The 15,859-nt window shown below is 32.2% G+C and overlaps 1 protein-coding gene across 1 annotated transcript in view; it reads right to left on the bottom strand.

Moving 5' to 3' along the window:
- Nucleotides 1-15,608, bottom strand: part of LOC138330574 (probable ATP-dependent RNA helicase DHX37) — a 29,105-nt gene extending 13,497 nt beyond the window's left edge. Inside the window, exons 1-13 of the mRNA XM_069278137.1 lie at nt 15,401-15,608; nt 10,151-10,531; nt 8,801-8,949; nt 7,759-7,851; nt 7,132-7,228; nt 6,537-6,650; nt 5,598-5,699; nt 5,079-5,204; nt 3,155-3,267; nt 2,375-2,483; nt 1,833-1,907; nt 1,236-1,343; nt 788-912 (exon numbers count right to left, since the gene is read on the bottom strand). Coding sequence (XP_069134238.1) covers nt 788-912; nt 1,236-1,343; nt 1,833-1,907; nt 2,375-2,483; nt 3,155-3,267; nt 5,079-5,204; nt 5,598-5,699; nt 6,537-6,650; nt 7,132-7,228; nt 7,759-7,851; nt 8,801-8,949; nt 10,151-10,531; nt 15,401-15,532 — 1,724 coding nt within the window. The 5' untranslated portion in view covers nt 15,533-15,608. The remainder of the gene's footprint in view (nt 1-787; nt 913-1,235; nt 1,344-1,832; nt 1,908-2,374; nt 2,484-3,154; nt 3,268-5,078; nt 5,205-5,597; nt 5,700-6,536; nt 6,651-7,131; nt 7,229-7,758; nt 7,852-8,800; nt 8,950-10,150; nt 10,532-15,400) is intronic.
- Between the last annotated feature and the right edge of the window lie 251 nt (nt 15,609-15,859).

Below are 15,859 nucleotides of genomic sequence, written 5' to 3'. Positions count from 1 at the left end.
TACAGTCTGAAATAAAGTACGTAAATTTACACATATGAGTACAGTCTGAAATAAAGTACGTAAATTTACACATATGAGTACAGTCTGAAATAAAGTTACACATATGAGTACAGTCTGAAATAAAGTAGATAAAGTTACACATATGAGTAAAGTCTGAAATAAAGTACGTAAAGTTACACATATGAGTACTGTCTGAAATAAAGTACGTAAATTTACACATATGAGTACTGTCTGAAATAAAGTTACACATATGAGTACAGTCTGAAATAAAGTAGATAAAGTTACACATATGAGTAAAGTCTGAAATAAAGTACGTAAAGTTACACATATGAGTACTGTCTGAAATAAAGTACGTAAATTTACACATATGAGTACAGTCTGAAATAAAGTACATAAAGTTACACATATGAGTACTGTCTGAAATAAAGTACGTAAATTTACACATATGAGTACTGTCTGAAATAAAGTTACACATATGAGTACAGTCTGAAATAAAGTAGATAAAGTTACACATATGAGTACTGTCTGAAATAAAGTACATAAAGTTACACATATGTCGTAGTGCAAAATTGTTTCTGGCAAAACACCCACCATCCCATTAGAAATACCAGTTAACTGCCAACACTTGCGGTGATGGAGGAATAGTTATCAGAAAGGACACTACTCAGCCACCATGCATGATCATAACATGTAATACCTAACAATTTGTAAATATGATACAAAGAGTTACTGTTTTATTATCCCTGGCTAAATACGGCATAGAATCAATGACCACTCGATAACATACCTGTAACAATGTCCTGGACCTGTTCGACCAGCTCTTCCTGCTCTCTGATTGGCTGAGGCACTGGAAGTCCAGGTGATTCGAAATGTTGACACACCTGTCACTTTGTCGTAGAACTTTGTCTTAACCTGAAAGTCGAAAGTTAAGACATTTTTTTTATATAAATGATTAATCTCATCTATCATTTATGAAGTCAAACAAAGTTTTTGGTTGTCTTAAAGAAAGTACATGTACAGTGAATAAGTTCTAAGACATATCAAAATAATTACAATCTTAGAAATCTTGATATATTTACATATCACAAATGTCATAGTGTTATTTTTTAGGAGTACACATTGAAGTTAATAACCGATAATGATTATTGACATGACAAGAAAATTCTGTTTTTATCCTTTGACTATCACACAAACTGTAAGAAACTTTTTTAAAATTGACCAAAGAATCCAGAAACCTTTCCTGTGTCCACCACGTATTTGATGTTAGGAATGGTGAGCGATGTCTCTGCTACGTTGGTTGCTATGACACATAAACGGTAACCATCAGGGGGTGGAGCAAATACCTGTCAATCAGATGGTAATTTACATATTAATTATTCAAAGGTTAAAATATTCTAAATAATTCTAAGCAGCACCATTTGTGAAAAATTATATGTGTACCTTTAACATGTCACTGTTGTGAATATTATATATAATCTGACTTTCTGATCGGCTATCTAATTCTTTTTTTTTCTTCATACCACTATAGAAAAAAAATACAATAATGGCATAAAACCCATAAGTTATAATGATGTCACATAGTGACATAGATGTTGCTAATTGATTTAGAAAACATATTCTAATTTATCAAATACATTTAAAATAAATATTGATTAATAATTGTGAAATAAGCTTTGATGTCACCATATTTTTTACACTGTATGATAATGATCAATTGGACATCATTTCATGTAGATCATGAAGAACAGAGTAAAACATTTCTGATCGACCAGGGTCTATTTGGTATAAGAAGCTGGAGATACCTCTATGTATCTATAAGCAGTGGAACTCACCTTGGCCTGCTTGTCTGAAGACAGCATAGAGTATAGAGGCAAAACATACATGGGTTCAGAATAGCCACTGTCTTCCTACAACAAGGAATTGTAAATCAGGTCATCAATTTTGTTTTTGCTTCTCAATTTCTACTTCAAAAATAACATCAGCATCTATGGTTACTACAGATTTTGACATTCCTATAAATCATTATTCTGGCTCTGCTTAACAGATCTATTAAAATCAACCATATAGATAATAATGGAATGACTTGTTTAATATACTATGAACTTTTCAGAAGTTAAATAACTTAAAGCATAACCGGTATATAAATTATTAAAGTTTTCAAATTGATCAATCCACACCAATTCCATTCAGTCATAAGAGTGTCATTTTGTAAAAAAAATTACATGAGGAAATAATGAAATAACAATACAAATAGTATATTATACCATTTAGAATATGATATTCTGGGACCAAATAAGCTGTCTAAAATCTTTAAACTGAAACATCAACAAAGTTGATCTGCTCTTATTTTCCCTACAATCATGCAGCCTCCTACCTCAATCAGGTTGTCTTCATCACTTCCATCAGAACCTTCCTCTAGCTCTGCCTCTGAATCACTGCCACCTTCTCTCTCTTCTTCCTCATCTGTCGGCTCCACAGAGTAACTGTATAGACAGAAAATCGATAAGGTATGGTAATACCTGCCTTAGTGACCACCTGTTTATAAAGACCACCTGCTAAGTAAGACCGCTTTCTCAGGGTCCCAAACTGTCAATTTCAACACAATTTGATATGTGTATAAATACCATTTTGCTTCTTTCCCTTCAATGGTCTTTACAGACAGGTTTGACTATATATAACATTGTATAGGACTAACTATACAGTCAAACCTTCCTTAGCAACCAACTCTGTATAAAGACCACCTGCTTATAAAGACCACTTTCTTAGGGTCCCAAATAACCAAAGAGTAAATTTCTATGTATATATAACAACCATTTTTTCTTTGTCCGTTGGGTGTCTTTATAGAAAGGTTTGACTGTATTCCTTCATTGCATTTTACACAGTTACCTCCCATGGGGGTATTTTTCCATTGTGACATCATTGTTTTGTCAGCATATGTTACGGTGTTTCTCTCAAAAGCACGACTTTAAGCTCATAAGCACATGACGTCATAATAAATACCAACCCACAAGAGCAGAAAACTCTTTTATAGCAAATACAGAAAATCACATTGTAAATTAGTAAAAGGAACTACTAATTAATAAAAGATAGCTACTGTATAAGTTTGACAAAACAGATATCTACTGATGACCAACACTACTATGATGATACTTACTTGTCAAGGCTAATTTTGGGGAGATTCTTTTTCTCAGGGGAGGACGTCCTTTTATTCTTCTTTTTACTAGGTATGGAATTATCTTGTTCTTTTCTTCCAGCTAAAAACATTAGTCAATTAAAATATATTTACATTGCCGTTTTTTCTTTGCTATATAACCTTACCAACTGGAAAATTGTTTACACTTGTGTAAAAGCAGTTGGTTGTCATGCAAGAATACCGTACATACACCGGAACACTGACTTCCGCAAGAAGTGTTAATCCACATGAGATTTGGCCTATATTGTTTCTGTGTCATTTTTTAATTCTTTAATTAAAAAATTTGAATGTAATGAATATCTAAAATTATATTTCAGAAAATAAAATATTTGCGAAATATTGCATTAATGGAATGAAAATGATAGTATTATTGAAGAACTATAATTTGTTTACTTTCTGAACTTCACAACATTTTCTGCCAAATTGGAGCCAGCTGTTCCGTGATTCCATCAATGTGTGTATAATGTATTAAACAAACTTCATTATTTTCATCAGTTGTTCCATAGTAATCACAAAAACAATGAATATTTCTATAAAACGAAAATTTAATTGTCCAATTTGCATATTCTATTAGATTGTCACAGACATGGATACTAAATAGAAATAGTTTTTTTTGTTTATTCAAAAGTAATACACATTATATATAATTATCAACCATTAAAATAAATTAATATCAATTACATGCTGTTGCCATATATGTTTACAAGGATCAGTAAAAACATGATGTGACAGTATACAATGGGCAACTCCTCTTTAGCGACGAGAATATGTTCAGGGTAACTGTGGTACTATATTTACTCACCCCACGACGGTGTCCTGACTGACCTTGTGTACCAGAACCCATATATAGTTTACTCAACTCCCTCTTATGTCAGGGTACCAGAACTTATATAGTGTAGAACCCTATATAGTTTACTCACCCCTCTCTTTTTAATGTCAGGGTTCACTGTGTACCAAAATCTTATCAAAACCTGACACAAGTTTAGTAGTCGCCAGACAGAGGACATCCTGATTTTCCTTTGTTGCGGGTAGAAATTAACTATATACCTTACAAATGGTCTAAACCTCAAAAAGAACTAAATGTATCTCTCGATTTTTTACCCGCAAAGCCAGAAGAAAAGAGAAAATAAGAGTTTTACATAAATGGTATGTGACAAAAAAAATTGGAGAGGAAAAAATTATTTTAAAAAGAGAATTTGGTATAAAAATTTAAAACAATTATTTCGTTAACCTTTACAAATCTTGTACTAGGTAACAAAAAAATATAATAAATGAATATTTTAAAGGACTAGATATGGTAATGGCTCTTTTTGGCCCCTAAATCTACCAAATTTCAAATTAAGTATTTAGAAATTAAGTTGCTGCGTTTGAAATATTGAATACACCCCTTATAAAAACTTGATGATCATATTTTTTGATAGATTTTTCTTTTAAAAATAGGGATCAAAACTAGAACAAACCTATATTTTACGGGAATTAGCAGACACGAAATAATACATCATTTTGATAAATATAAAGTTTGTTTCTAGAATGCGCTCTATTTTAAGTAGATGAAAAACTGCATAAAAAATGGCCACTTTTGAGACGGAAATTTTCAACATTTTTGTTGCATAATTTATGTATAAATAAAAAATGGTTGTCATGGCAACTAGAACTTCTATAAAAAGAACAATGTAATTACCTAATAGCACTATCAACAAATATGTCCCAATTATGTAGTTAATATTCAAAATGCCAGAGTTTAAGAATCTATAAAAAACCATAACAATAATCTTGAAAAATAGCGGATTTGGGGGCCACAAAAGACCCTAATACCATTGACCTATTTCAAAAATTTCAAAAGAACAGTCATGCTAATAGAGGAACAAAACTAGGAACTGTTTACGGTAGAATACAGTATACAAACTTCACATTTAAAACTCACCTTTTTGTAAGCCTCGTTGAGATAAGTATTATCCATTGGGGTCCTCTTATTAAAGTGTATGGTTACAGGAAACTGTCGAGAGTCTACCTACAAAGGTCACAAAAGGTCAAACCAATGTCATTAGTTCATTACAGAAGTTGTAATTATGGTAAACTGCCAACATAAAGTTCCTATTACTGTATAGCATTTTAAATTCACAGGGGTCAATATTTCTGTTTTTTTATATGAAGCATTAGACTTTCAGAAGTCAAATTTTGTGGTTCATTAGTTCCTATGATCCTTAGATGTATCGTTCTTCAATACGTCAACAAATTTCTGAATATTTCCCAGGTTTTTAGAGTCTTTGAATTTCAGTAAAAATTTCACCGCTTTACTATATAATTAATAGTCTCTTGAACTGAGCAAATGACTTTGTAGAATATCTATTTGTAAACTCAAGTATCATATTTTAAATTTTATTTCATTTTTAGCAATATTTACCTTAACCACAGGGGGTGTAACTTTAAAAAGCCGTGAGTTTTCTGTGAAGTCTTCAACTCGCAGAGTGGCTGACATTATAATCAACTTTAGGGGAGATCCTTTCTGTAAAACAAAATTAAAAAAGTTCTTGAAAAAATGCTTATTTAATCAATTAAATATTTTGTAAATAATTAATTTAAATTCCTAGTTTAACTTGTTCAACATAAGGGCTTTTCCAGAATTAAATGTGTAGGATGTGTAGGAAGGTGAGTGATGGCATTCTTTTTGGACCTCCCCCACCAATAACCCATATCCTTTTTTTCAATTCAACCTTCCTCCAACCAATTCATTATTATCCTTTTTTTCAATTCAACCTTCCTCCAACCAATTCATTATTATATTCTGAAATCATTGTTTCCGTTGTGAACTAGTCTCAATAAAATAGAAATTAAAAATTAGTTAGGGCCACGATTGCCTTCATATTGTTTTCTGGAACAACTAGGACAATATTTTGTGTTGTCTCCCTTGTATTACACACAAAATGTGTGCTCGCCCTCAACTTTCTCAAGTTTTCAGCATCCTCAGCATTTTTATAGTCTACTATAAAGCACTAATTGCAACTTTTCATATGGGTAAAATTTGAGCTCATGACATTAATTTATTACTGATGCTCACATAAAAAGGCTATTGTTTTAATGATTAAGATGCTCACATAAAAAGGCTATTGTTTTAATGATTAAGACACTTACAGAACAAGGCTATTGTTTTAATGATTAAGACACTTACATAAAAAAGGCTACTGTTTTAATGATCAATAATATTTCAATCTGATTTATCAAACATCGTAAGATTATACCTATGGCCCCAGAAAAATATTTCACATGTACTTTTTTTGGTTGGTACTAATACCTCGGAAAAATAACTTTGACTGTTAGCTGATGACACAATTGTAAATGTTACCTTATGTCTGAGCGGCACTATCCGAGACAGGAGGCCTATCAAAATATCTGTGTACACACTTCGTTCATGGGCCTCATCTATAATTATTACACTGTACTTTGTTAACAAGAAGTCCTGCAATAAAGCCAATTTAACTCAATAATAAATATTAAGGATAAAATAACAACAAAAAATATTTAAATTTGTATTTTTGGAATTAAAACTAATAAACTTAATCTGACAACTATTATAACTTATTATAATGAAGTATTTCAAACAGATAGATGTAATGTATTATCACATGAACACAAATACTGGGTATATAAATATCAGACACTAAACACTGAGATTTGTCTTCATTGAATATATTTAACATATTGAATCTGTTAACCAATGAAACGCTTAACTGTCCAATTACCAATAATCACTAGAAATGACAAATTAGACAGGACATCAAGAACTAGTACTAGCTGCTGCATAATAATGTGTACAATATAATTATCACTCCTGTAGAGCCTTCACTTTCTACTTTTTAAATTCCAGGGACCAATTAGAGTCAATTTTAGATTCAGAGATTTATCATAAAAAATCCCAGCTTTAGATTATCTCTAGTCACCTTTTGAACCTCTTTAAGAAGCACACCATCTGTCATAAACTTCACTTTAGTCTTTGGAGTAACATTTCCCTCATATCGAATCTGGTAGGAAACCTCACTGTTTAATAACAAAATCATTTCTGGTAGGAAACCTCACTGTTTAATAACAAAATTATTTCTAAAATGCATATCAATTCATGGTCATTTAATTGATTTTTAACAGTTATCAGCATATTTTATTATTAAATGTTTATTTTTTGTTTTTAACTTGAAAGTTGATCAACAACACTCTAATTTATCACATCATTAACTAAATCCATATCTTCTTGAAATGTTATACAGTTATTATTTCATTTTTCATTAATTACCTGAAAACTTCCAAATGATATTATAGCTAAGTTTCTATAAAATGTTTTATAAGGAGACATCAATATTTCATAATTGCCAGATTAAATATGAATTGTTCTTTTTGCCAAACTTCAATTTTGCAATACACTGTAAAATCATAGCTAGATAGCATGCATAAAGTGAAAATTTCAGCCTGGCCTAATTAAATTATTACCCTGGGTCTTCAAGTTGTACTGGCACAAACTAATGAGGTTTGTATATGTTCATAGTTCGTTGCACATAATGTTTTTCATATCGTACCTAGTAGAGAGGTTCATTTCCTTGCCAACTCTATGAGCCATGCTGATGGCTGCCACCCTACGGGGTTCTGTCACTCCGATGATTCCATCACCACTACAACACACAGCCAAAGGGACCACATGTATTATATATTACAGTATAAAATCAACATTCAGCTTTCCACAACTTTTTGGTTTTGAAAATAACTAAAATTCCATATTACACAGGTTTTGTAATTTTTAGAAATCTTACTGAAATGCTTAGCATTATATATGGTAAAACTATACTTATTAAAGATGCTCCGCCGCTGACAAATGATATCTTTTTACTATCAAAAACACGAGCAGACGATTTAGTATTTTTCTTCAGTTACAAAAGTTACTTACTTTACACCATTACCACCATTGAAAAGTTTGAGCTTCTAATTTTACTTCAAGTTAAAGTTACAAAAAATAATTAATTGCATCCCGAAAAAATTCCGTGGCACTATATCCTATATGGAATTAAGTATTGATTGCGCGTGTACTAAGGGCAAAATAAATTATTTTATATTATTTTTTGTGTTAATTAAACATATATTTACACGATTAAACACCAATTATTGTTCAAGTGATTAATATCATTTATGCTCTGTCGGCGGTGGAGCATCTTTAAATATAATATAGCATCTTTAAGTTACTTTTATATCTTTTGCAAATTAATTATGCAACAATTTTGTGACTTTTGTCCCATAAGGACCCTTTTACTTTTGTAAAATATTGCTATCGATAGAATTATGGTTCTAATGTATGTTCATGTTTATACGACACATTGTGTTATACATGTATTTCTATTCAATAATAGTCTGTAATGGTTCATGTCTGATTTTATTTTTGTGTACCAGTAAGATGTATATTAGAATACACTACAAATAAGGACTTTTTAACGAGTCTGTGAAGAAAATGAAAACAAGCTTATCAGCATATATCAAAATTCTAATATCTATTGAGAATGTTACTCTGTTTTAGCACATATTCCTACCAGTTCTTTGTAAAGAAATCAGGAAAGCAATGATGGTACTTACTGGGCATATCCCGCCTCGTACAGGAACTGTGGGACCTGAGTTGTCTTTCCTGATCCTGTCTCCCCACATATTATTGTCACAGGATTATCATGAATGGTCTCCATCACCATTTGTTCTTCTGCCAGAATCGGCAGCTTTAACCGTCCTTCCTAAAATAGGATGTAAATGCATGAAAATCATGTACATGTATAATCAAAGTCAGGAAACTTAACTTGATCAATTAAAACCCTGAAGATGTATTCATGCATCACCAAGCCAGACCCGAATGATGCATTATTACTTTAGGTTATCATGTTTGGTTTGATATTGGTTTAACCTCCTCTGATTAACAGCCATGGTTATTTAAGGGTTTGTCAGGTTTAGGAAGTGAATGAAAGCCGGGGTACCTAGAAAAAAACCACCAGCCTGTGGTCTGTACTTGGCAGCTGCCCCGCTTCGAAATTCAAACTAGTGACCCAGATGTGGCTTATTTATTTATTGATCTTAATCATTTAAATACAACTGCTCATAGGTTATCAATCAAGCTTCCAAAGTCAGCTGACTATTTACAGATAACAATTCAGTTTATATTCAACTTTCTAAGTTATGTTTACTTGAATATTCTGTATAGAGTTTGTATATTACAGAGCTATTTGTCCTTCGGGTAGGTATTAATTGTGATATCATGTGTTTGCATGCATAACAGAGAAACCAACAAGTTTCTTTCACAACTCAATGACGTCACAATCAATACCCACCAACAACTCTATAATAAGCAAAGACGGATTAGTGAAAAGTTTGTTCAGGACTGACAAAATCCTATGACTTCTATGCAACTCTGCTCGAGTTATTAAAATATGCTTGACCTTAATAATGAGGTTTAAAGGGCCACTACCTTTCCGAAACGGCTTTTAATTTTTAAAAAAGGAATGTAAAACGAGATCAATAATTTTGTAGAGTCGCAGAAATTATTAACTATACGTTTACTAGCACACTTATCATCACCTTCAGAACTGTTTAATTAGAATAAATAAAATGTTAAATTTCATAACGCGGGTCGTTTTATGTTTCCTGCCGTCGTCCTAAATGCCGCGCGGTAGTTGACTGTCACTGCGCTAGACGGCAAAACAGCGAAATGAATCTCCACTGTTATCGTATATTAGACAGGAAATCTTGCATATGTTTGGTATTGTAACCTCATCTTAAGCCATCAATGTATATTTTCTTTTGTTATTAATGTTTTTAAGAAACCTTTAAATTTTGCTCCGGAAAGGTAGTGGGCTTTTAATTTGTACTGATTCAATTTAATTGAACAGATGTTATATATCAACATTTGTTAAAAATATTTCCTTACATTAAATCTAATTATACCTGAATATCTTTATCTCTGGTAATTGGTATGTTTACTGCAGGCTTGCTATTTTCTTTTTCCTCTTTCTCATTCTTGATGTTGTCTGTCTTAGTTTTTTCACACTTTTCTGTATTTTCAGTTTTCTTTTTTTCTTGCGATTCATTTTTGTCAGCCATTGTTTCATTTTTCACATTTTTATCCTCGATTTTTGTTTCTGTTACTTCCTCTTCCTCCTCGTCTGTCGACATATCTGATGTGTCAATAGAACTCTCTGAGACATCACTATCGTCACCATCACAGTTATTTCCCCATTGGCTATGTTTAGACTTTTTATTGCTACCAGCCACAAAATTAAGTTTGGAGTCTGCTGTCAGTTTTTTCTGTTTAGTTTCTGTTTCCCTGTTTCAAAAGAAGAAAGCATGTTTACAAATCTAGTCTATAATCCATTCATCAGTATTTGTATCAGATTTCAAATACTATCTATAAAAGTTTAAAAAGTATTTTGTAATTTGACTATGGATTGCAAACCAACTTTCTTACGCGGCTATTAAATTTCGCAATTTTCATTTCAAAACAAGTTCGCAAAGATTAAAATTCATGGATTTAAACATTGAATGGAAACTCCTATTAATCAGTAAAACGTAGATGGTAATTCACAGAGATAAACCTTCGCTACTTGGATCGTGAAATTCACGAAAGTAAATCGCACGAGGAGAAAGTTGGTTTACAGTATTTTGTAATGGTATTTCCGGTATAGAACCACCGAATTGTGCTAATTTACATCCAATAAAGGTCAATTTTGGCCCCAACAGAGATTGCCTTTATTTTGATACTATATATACATCAATATATGGAATTATAAAATGCACACTTTCAATACATTCTGTTATGTTTGTTGCCCCCCCTAGCAACAGGCCTGGCAACGAGCATACAGTATTGATGCAAAAAACAGACACTTGAATTGCTTTTTAAAAATTTCTAACGCGTAGATTAAGGTGGAAACTTTAAGAAAGTTAGTACTTTGTGATGTGTATAAGAAATCATCGAAACCATGTCATGTTTCATAACACTTAACCATATTATAGCCCATAGTTACACCATAGCAACCATTTTCTCTCCCATAGCAACAACACACTCTAGACACTAAAAACACAAAATAATGAGATTTTAAAGATATTTTAATCAATCTTAATTTTACGTCTGTTCATTTCCATTTCTGTATTTCAGACATTAATTTAATCATCTAATTCTATTTGAGGGTAACGTAGAAATAAAAACAACAGGGTAGTCTTCACATTTCTTGAATTTTATATCAAAGTCCCAAAAGGATAGCAAAACAACGTAATATTATCACAATCTTATGGCACTACTACATATGTACAACTACGGTACTACTTTACGATAATGTATTACATGTATACGCTCGCTATTTACAAAAAAGTAAATCGACAATACTTTAATTCATGTAAATATTTCCAAGTGCAATAATGAAAGGATAATAGATTTAGATACATGTACAACAGGTCATGTTTAATTTATCAAGCATTTTTCAAAACCGGCATAACCGCGAAAGTGACTTCGGACTTACAACTTTTCAATGTGTTCCAGAGGTTTGTGTATCCTGTTCTGGGAATTACGTTTAACGTCACATCTACCCTTTCTTATCGATTAATAAGCTGTTTTTATGTTATTTACTTTCAAGCATGATCTTTTAATGTAAGAAAAATACTTTTGACAAGCAACGCCAGTGTCCTTGCAAGTGGTTTTAATCCTAAATATTTAGTATTAATACTGGTAGCATGGCAACCATACAGTCTTTTGATTAAACATAGTTTTAATTTGTTCAAATTCATAACACAATTGATATAGTATTCCTGCATTTTAAACATTTGATAACTTATAGTCAACACTTACATCCATGACAATGTAGTCATACTGTTTATATTTTAATGGGTCCTAGCAATATTTCTACTATACAGAGTCAATGGTTACTACATGAATAACTGAACCGAAAGCCGCCATGTCGTACATTGAACATAGCATTGACATTTGAATCAGTGTAATGACCATGAGCTGTTAATAGTGAATTAAAAATTGTACAAACAAAATATTATTATCTATTTTTTTAATTATGTCAACTTGAATTAAAGGAGAAAATTAGATTGAACCAACATATTATTCACATAACGGTTATATAGGTTAAGGAATGTTCCTGTTCAATATTTTCTAATATATAATATTTTAAAATTGTAAATGGAACTATAGGCCTACTAAAATAACACATGTAGGTATAGGCCTAAACACTATTATTACTAAAAGGCCCGCTACCTTTCCGAAAGGGCTCTTTATTCTTAAAATTGGAAAGTAACAAACGTGATTGATAATGTTTGTAGATTTGCAAAAGTTATTAAGCGTTCTGTTAATACTTCAATTGGCAACACATTCTGACAATTTATTTAAAAATAACCCTAATTATGCTATTTTCATTAACGCGGTCGTATTTATGTTTTAGCCCGTCGTCCTGAACTGCGCGCCAGACAGCAAATATATCAGCGAAGTGTACTTCACTGTTATGTGAATAGATTACGAAGGAAATATAGCTTTGCATTTGTTAAATGTTGAAGCCTCTGTGTTAGGTCAATCGATAAATATAATTTTCTTACACAATTAATGTTAAGAATGAAATAATATTAATTCTTTATTTCGGAAAGGTAAGTTGGTCTTTATTATATAAATAGATATAATTTTTTTAGGAAAGGATGAGTATGATTTAATTTCCTTAAAAGTTGGGGTTCAGAAATTAAAAAAAAACATATATATGTATAAATGTCGATTCGGACTCACTACCTTCGGAACAGGGGACAGAACGTCACGACTGCCACGCATGCTTCGTAATTAGTTGAAAAAACAAACACATGAAGATATGTATCCTAAATAATCTGGTAGCACTCTAATGTAAAGCAATTTTTTGCTAGATTAGATTTTATTATATAAAGGTAATAGCCCTAACGCCTTTATGATATAAATTACATCTATAACATATAGAGATAAAATAACTACAGTAGTTAAACCCATGTCCAGTGTCCTACCGTATTGCGCTACTTCTAGCCTAGCTAGCTAGTAGGCTTATAACTGTAGAATCCCGCTTTTCAGATTTTCAAAATTAAAAAAATGAACATTTTTCACATAAAAACACACAGGCTTATACACTGAAAATGGGCTGTCAAATGAATAGGATTTACTGTATGAAGACGGAATGATCTATGTTTGAACTGGAACGTTATCGTTTACGTGTTACTTGGCCAAAATAAAAAATGTACCAACGAAACATGGCTTCGAATTTCATACAGTGACGTAGGCCTACCAAAATACCTGCATGTGATTCGACCTCCGTCAATATCATTGTGAGGTGGGTCCCCATTATTTACATGCGTTTTTTTTTTTTTTTTTTTTTCAAAATACCTCGCTCGTGAGATATACAGTAGGAAATCTATAGACTATATATATATCAAGAAGAGTATACTTGATTCTTCAATTGAACATCAACGATCCATGTTGAAACGACCCGGGAAGACAATTGTATATAGGAAAAGCAGCCGTAGAACATCGCCAGTTCACGCCGTGTCAAAACACCGAGTACATTTATAAAGGCGGGACCGTAATCCGGACCAAAGAATACGCGACACTATTTTTATCGCAACGTTTTCGCTACAGAAAATTGAGAAAGGCCGCTTACTGCACGGAGTAATAATTTTATACATCGTCATAAAACCAACTCAAAATAATTACTAATATTAGCATTATTTCTTAGTTCATATATGCACACTGAATATTTTTCCGATTTATTTTTTCCCGATAAATAATAGCCGTGCCCGATACCGTTTAATGTTATTATTACCGCCCGCTGCAATCTCTGGTTCGTTAATTTCAATAGAATTTTTTCTTTTTTTCGGATTGGCCGCATTTGTGTCCAAATTCGACATTGTTGCCATAAAGATTTAAATTTTTATGTTGGTTCTGTTGACAAAAAAATGGTGTTTCTGGACCAAAGCTGCGGCCAATGTTAGAAAACTACGCTTTTTTGAAGCCATTTTTGCAAGAAAATGTATAAAAATGCATGAACATGGCCTAAATATTATCGTCTTTTAACCCATCTACAAATTACTTGTAAGAGGAAAATCATCTTTGATTGCGAAAATTCGATACTCAACTCTTTTGTGGAAAGCTGTGTTTGTGAAATTTGACATTGTGGTTGGAATTTCTATACATTCTGGGGCCATTATTTGCGGCCTTATTGTACCTACTCCTTTACATGCACACTACTAAATCAGCATTTTACATTTTGTCGCATTTGCACAAAAATTTTGAAGTGTGTCCCGAAAACAGACCATTACATATTGTCCTAAATCTATAGATCCCACTGAGTTTACCGAGCACAATGGTTTGAGGATCTTTTTTCCCTTCATTTATAGTAATAAATACCTGTATAACCGTCTAGATCCTTTCGCTCTCAATGCCCCGAGCTGGTTTGGGACAAGCTATACGGTAATATCTAAGATATGTTCAATTGCAAACAATACATTTTAGGGTACCACTTTTTAAAGGGTGCCAGAACTGACTGCATTGCGGCAACTCACAACAAAAGAGTTTTGCGATACTTAACCTCTTGGCTTTAGGCTTGTAGCAGCTGTGGCACGGCAGAGTTCTATAATGGCTAGCCATCATTCTGGAGATGGGAAAGTTTCACTACTGAGAACGTTATATCAGCCAAAACATTCATACATGCATTACATTGCATACAGCCCCTCCATTTGTACAATTTTGATTCCTCAGATCACATTAGGATCCTACCTAGCTAGCTACTAGTCGTATGCAATGAACAACACTGTCTGCATTTGTTAAGGCTACATATTATAGTGGGGATGCAGTGTAATGTAAATGCTTTTTAAAATATACATATATACCGTTTTCATTGTAATTAGTGCCCCTCTCCCTATAAGTGCTCTTTCCTCTTTCTTTTCTGAGAAGAAGTTAAAGTTAATATATAAACACCCCCATCCCATGAATTTAACAATGTTTTACAACTTTATGATACTTATAATATTGCCATTTTATACAGTATTACATGAACTTCACATTAAATCAAGGTAATAAATAAATGTTTCTTGAAAATGGTGAATATGTGTTTTCAAAATTGGCTATACATATGATTTGATGCTCCTTCAGCTAAGTTGTATACTATGCTGCATACTCTTAGACAGTAAAATTACCTTGGCTTTCTTTTCTTTTTGTTGTAAAACATTTTGTAAACGTTTCCTTTCCTTCTTGCTAAGCCGTTTCACTGTTTGAACTGTTTCCTTTGTGGTCTTTGATTTTCTCTTTTCTGACGGTAGAACCAACATATTGTCACCGTCCTCATTGTCTTCATCTCGTCCTAAAATCTCTGTGTCAAGTTTTATCTGAAATGATAATTAAACAACTGATTATCATCTTGACTAAGAAACTCATTAACTGATATCAAATATAATCAGTCAAAGACAATTTCAACACTGTAAATAAGAGTATAAACATATACATAACAACTATATAAATGTATTCCACCAAACAATTGTTACTTTACAGGAGCAAGAGTTATGTATTTCAATTCATCATGATAATATGCTATCTCATATGAAAGCCATATGTCTTATGCGTTGCTGTCTCAACTTCTTCTTCTACCACATAGTGCA

This window comes from Argopecten irradians, chromosome 9 (genome assembly GCF_041381155.1).
Source record: "Argopecten irradians isolate NY chromosome 9, Ai_NY, whole genome shotgun sequence".
NCBI lineage: Eukaryota > Metazoa > Mollusca > Bivalvia > Pectinida > Pectinidae > Argopecten > Argopecten irradians.
The sequence above is the reverse complement of the archived record's forward strand: the minus strand, read 5'-3'. Positions and strand labels throughout refer to the sequence as shown.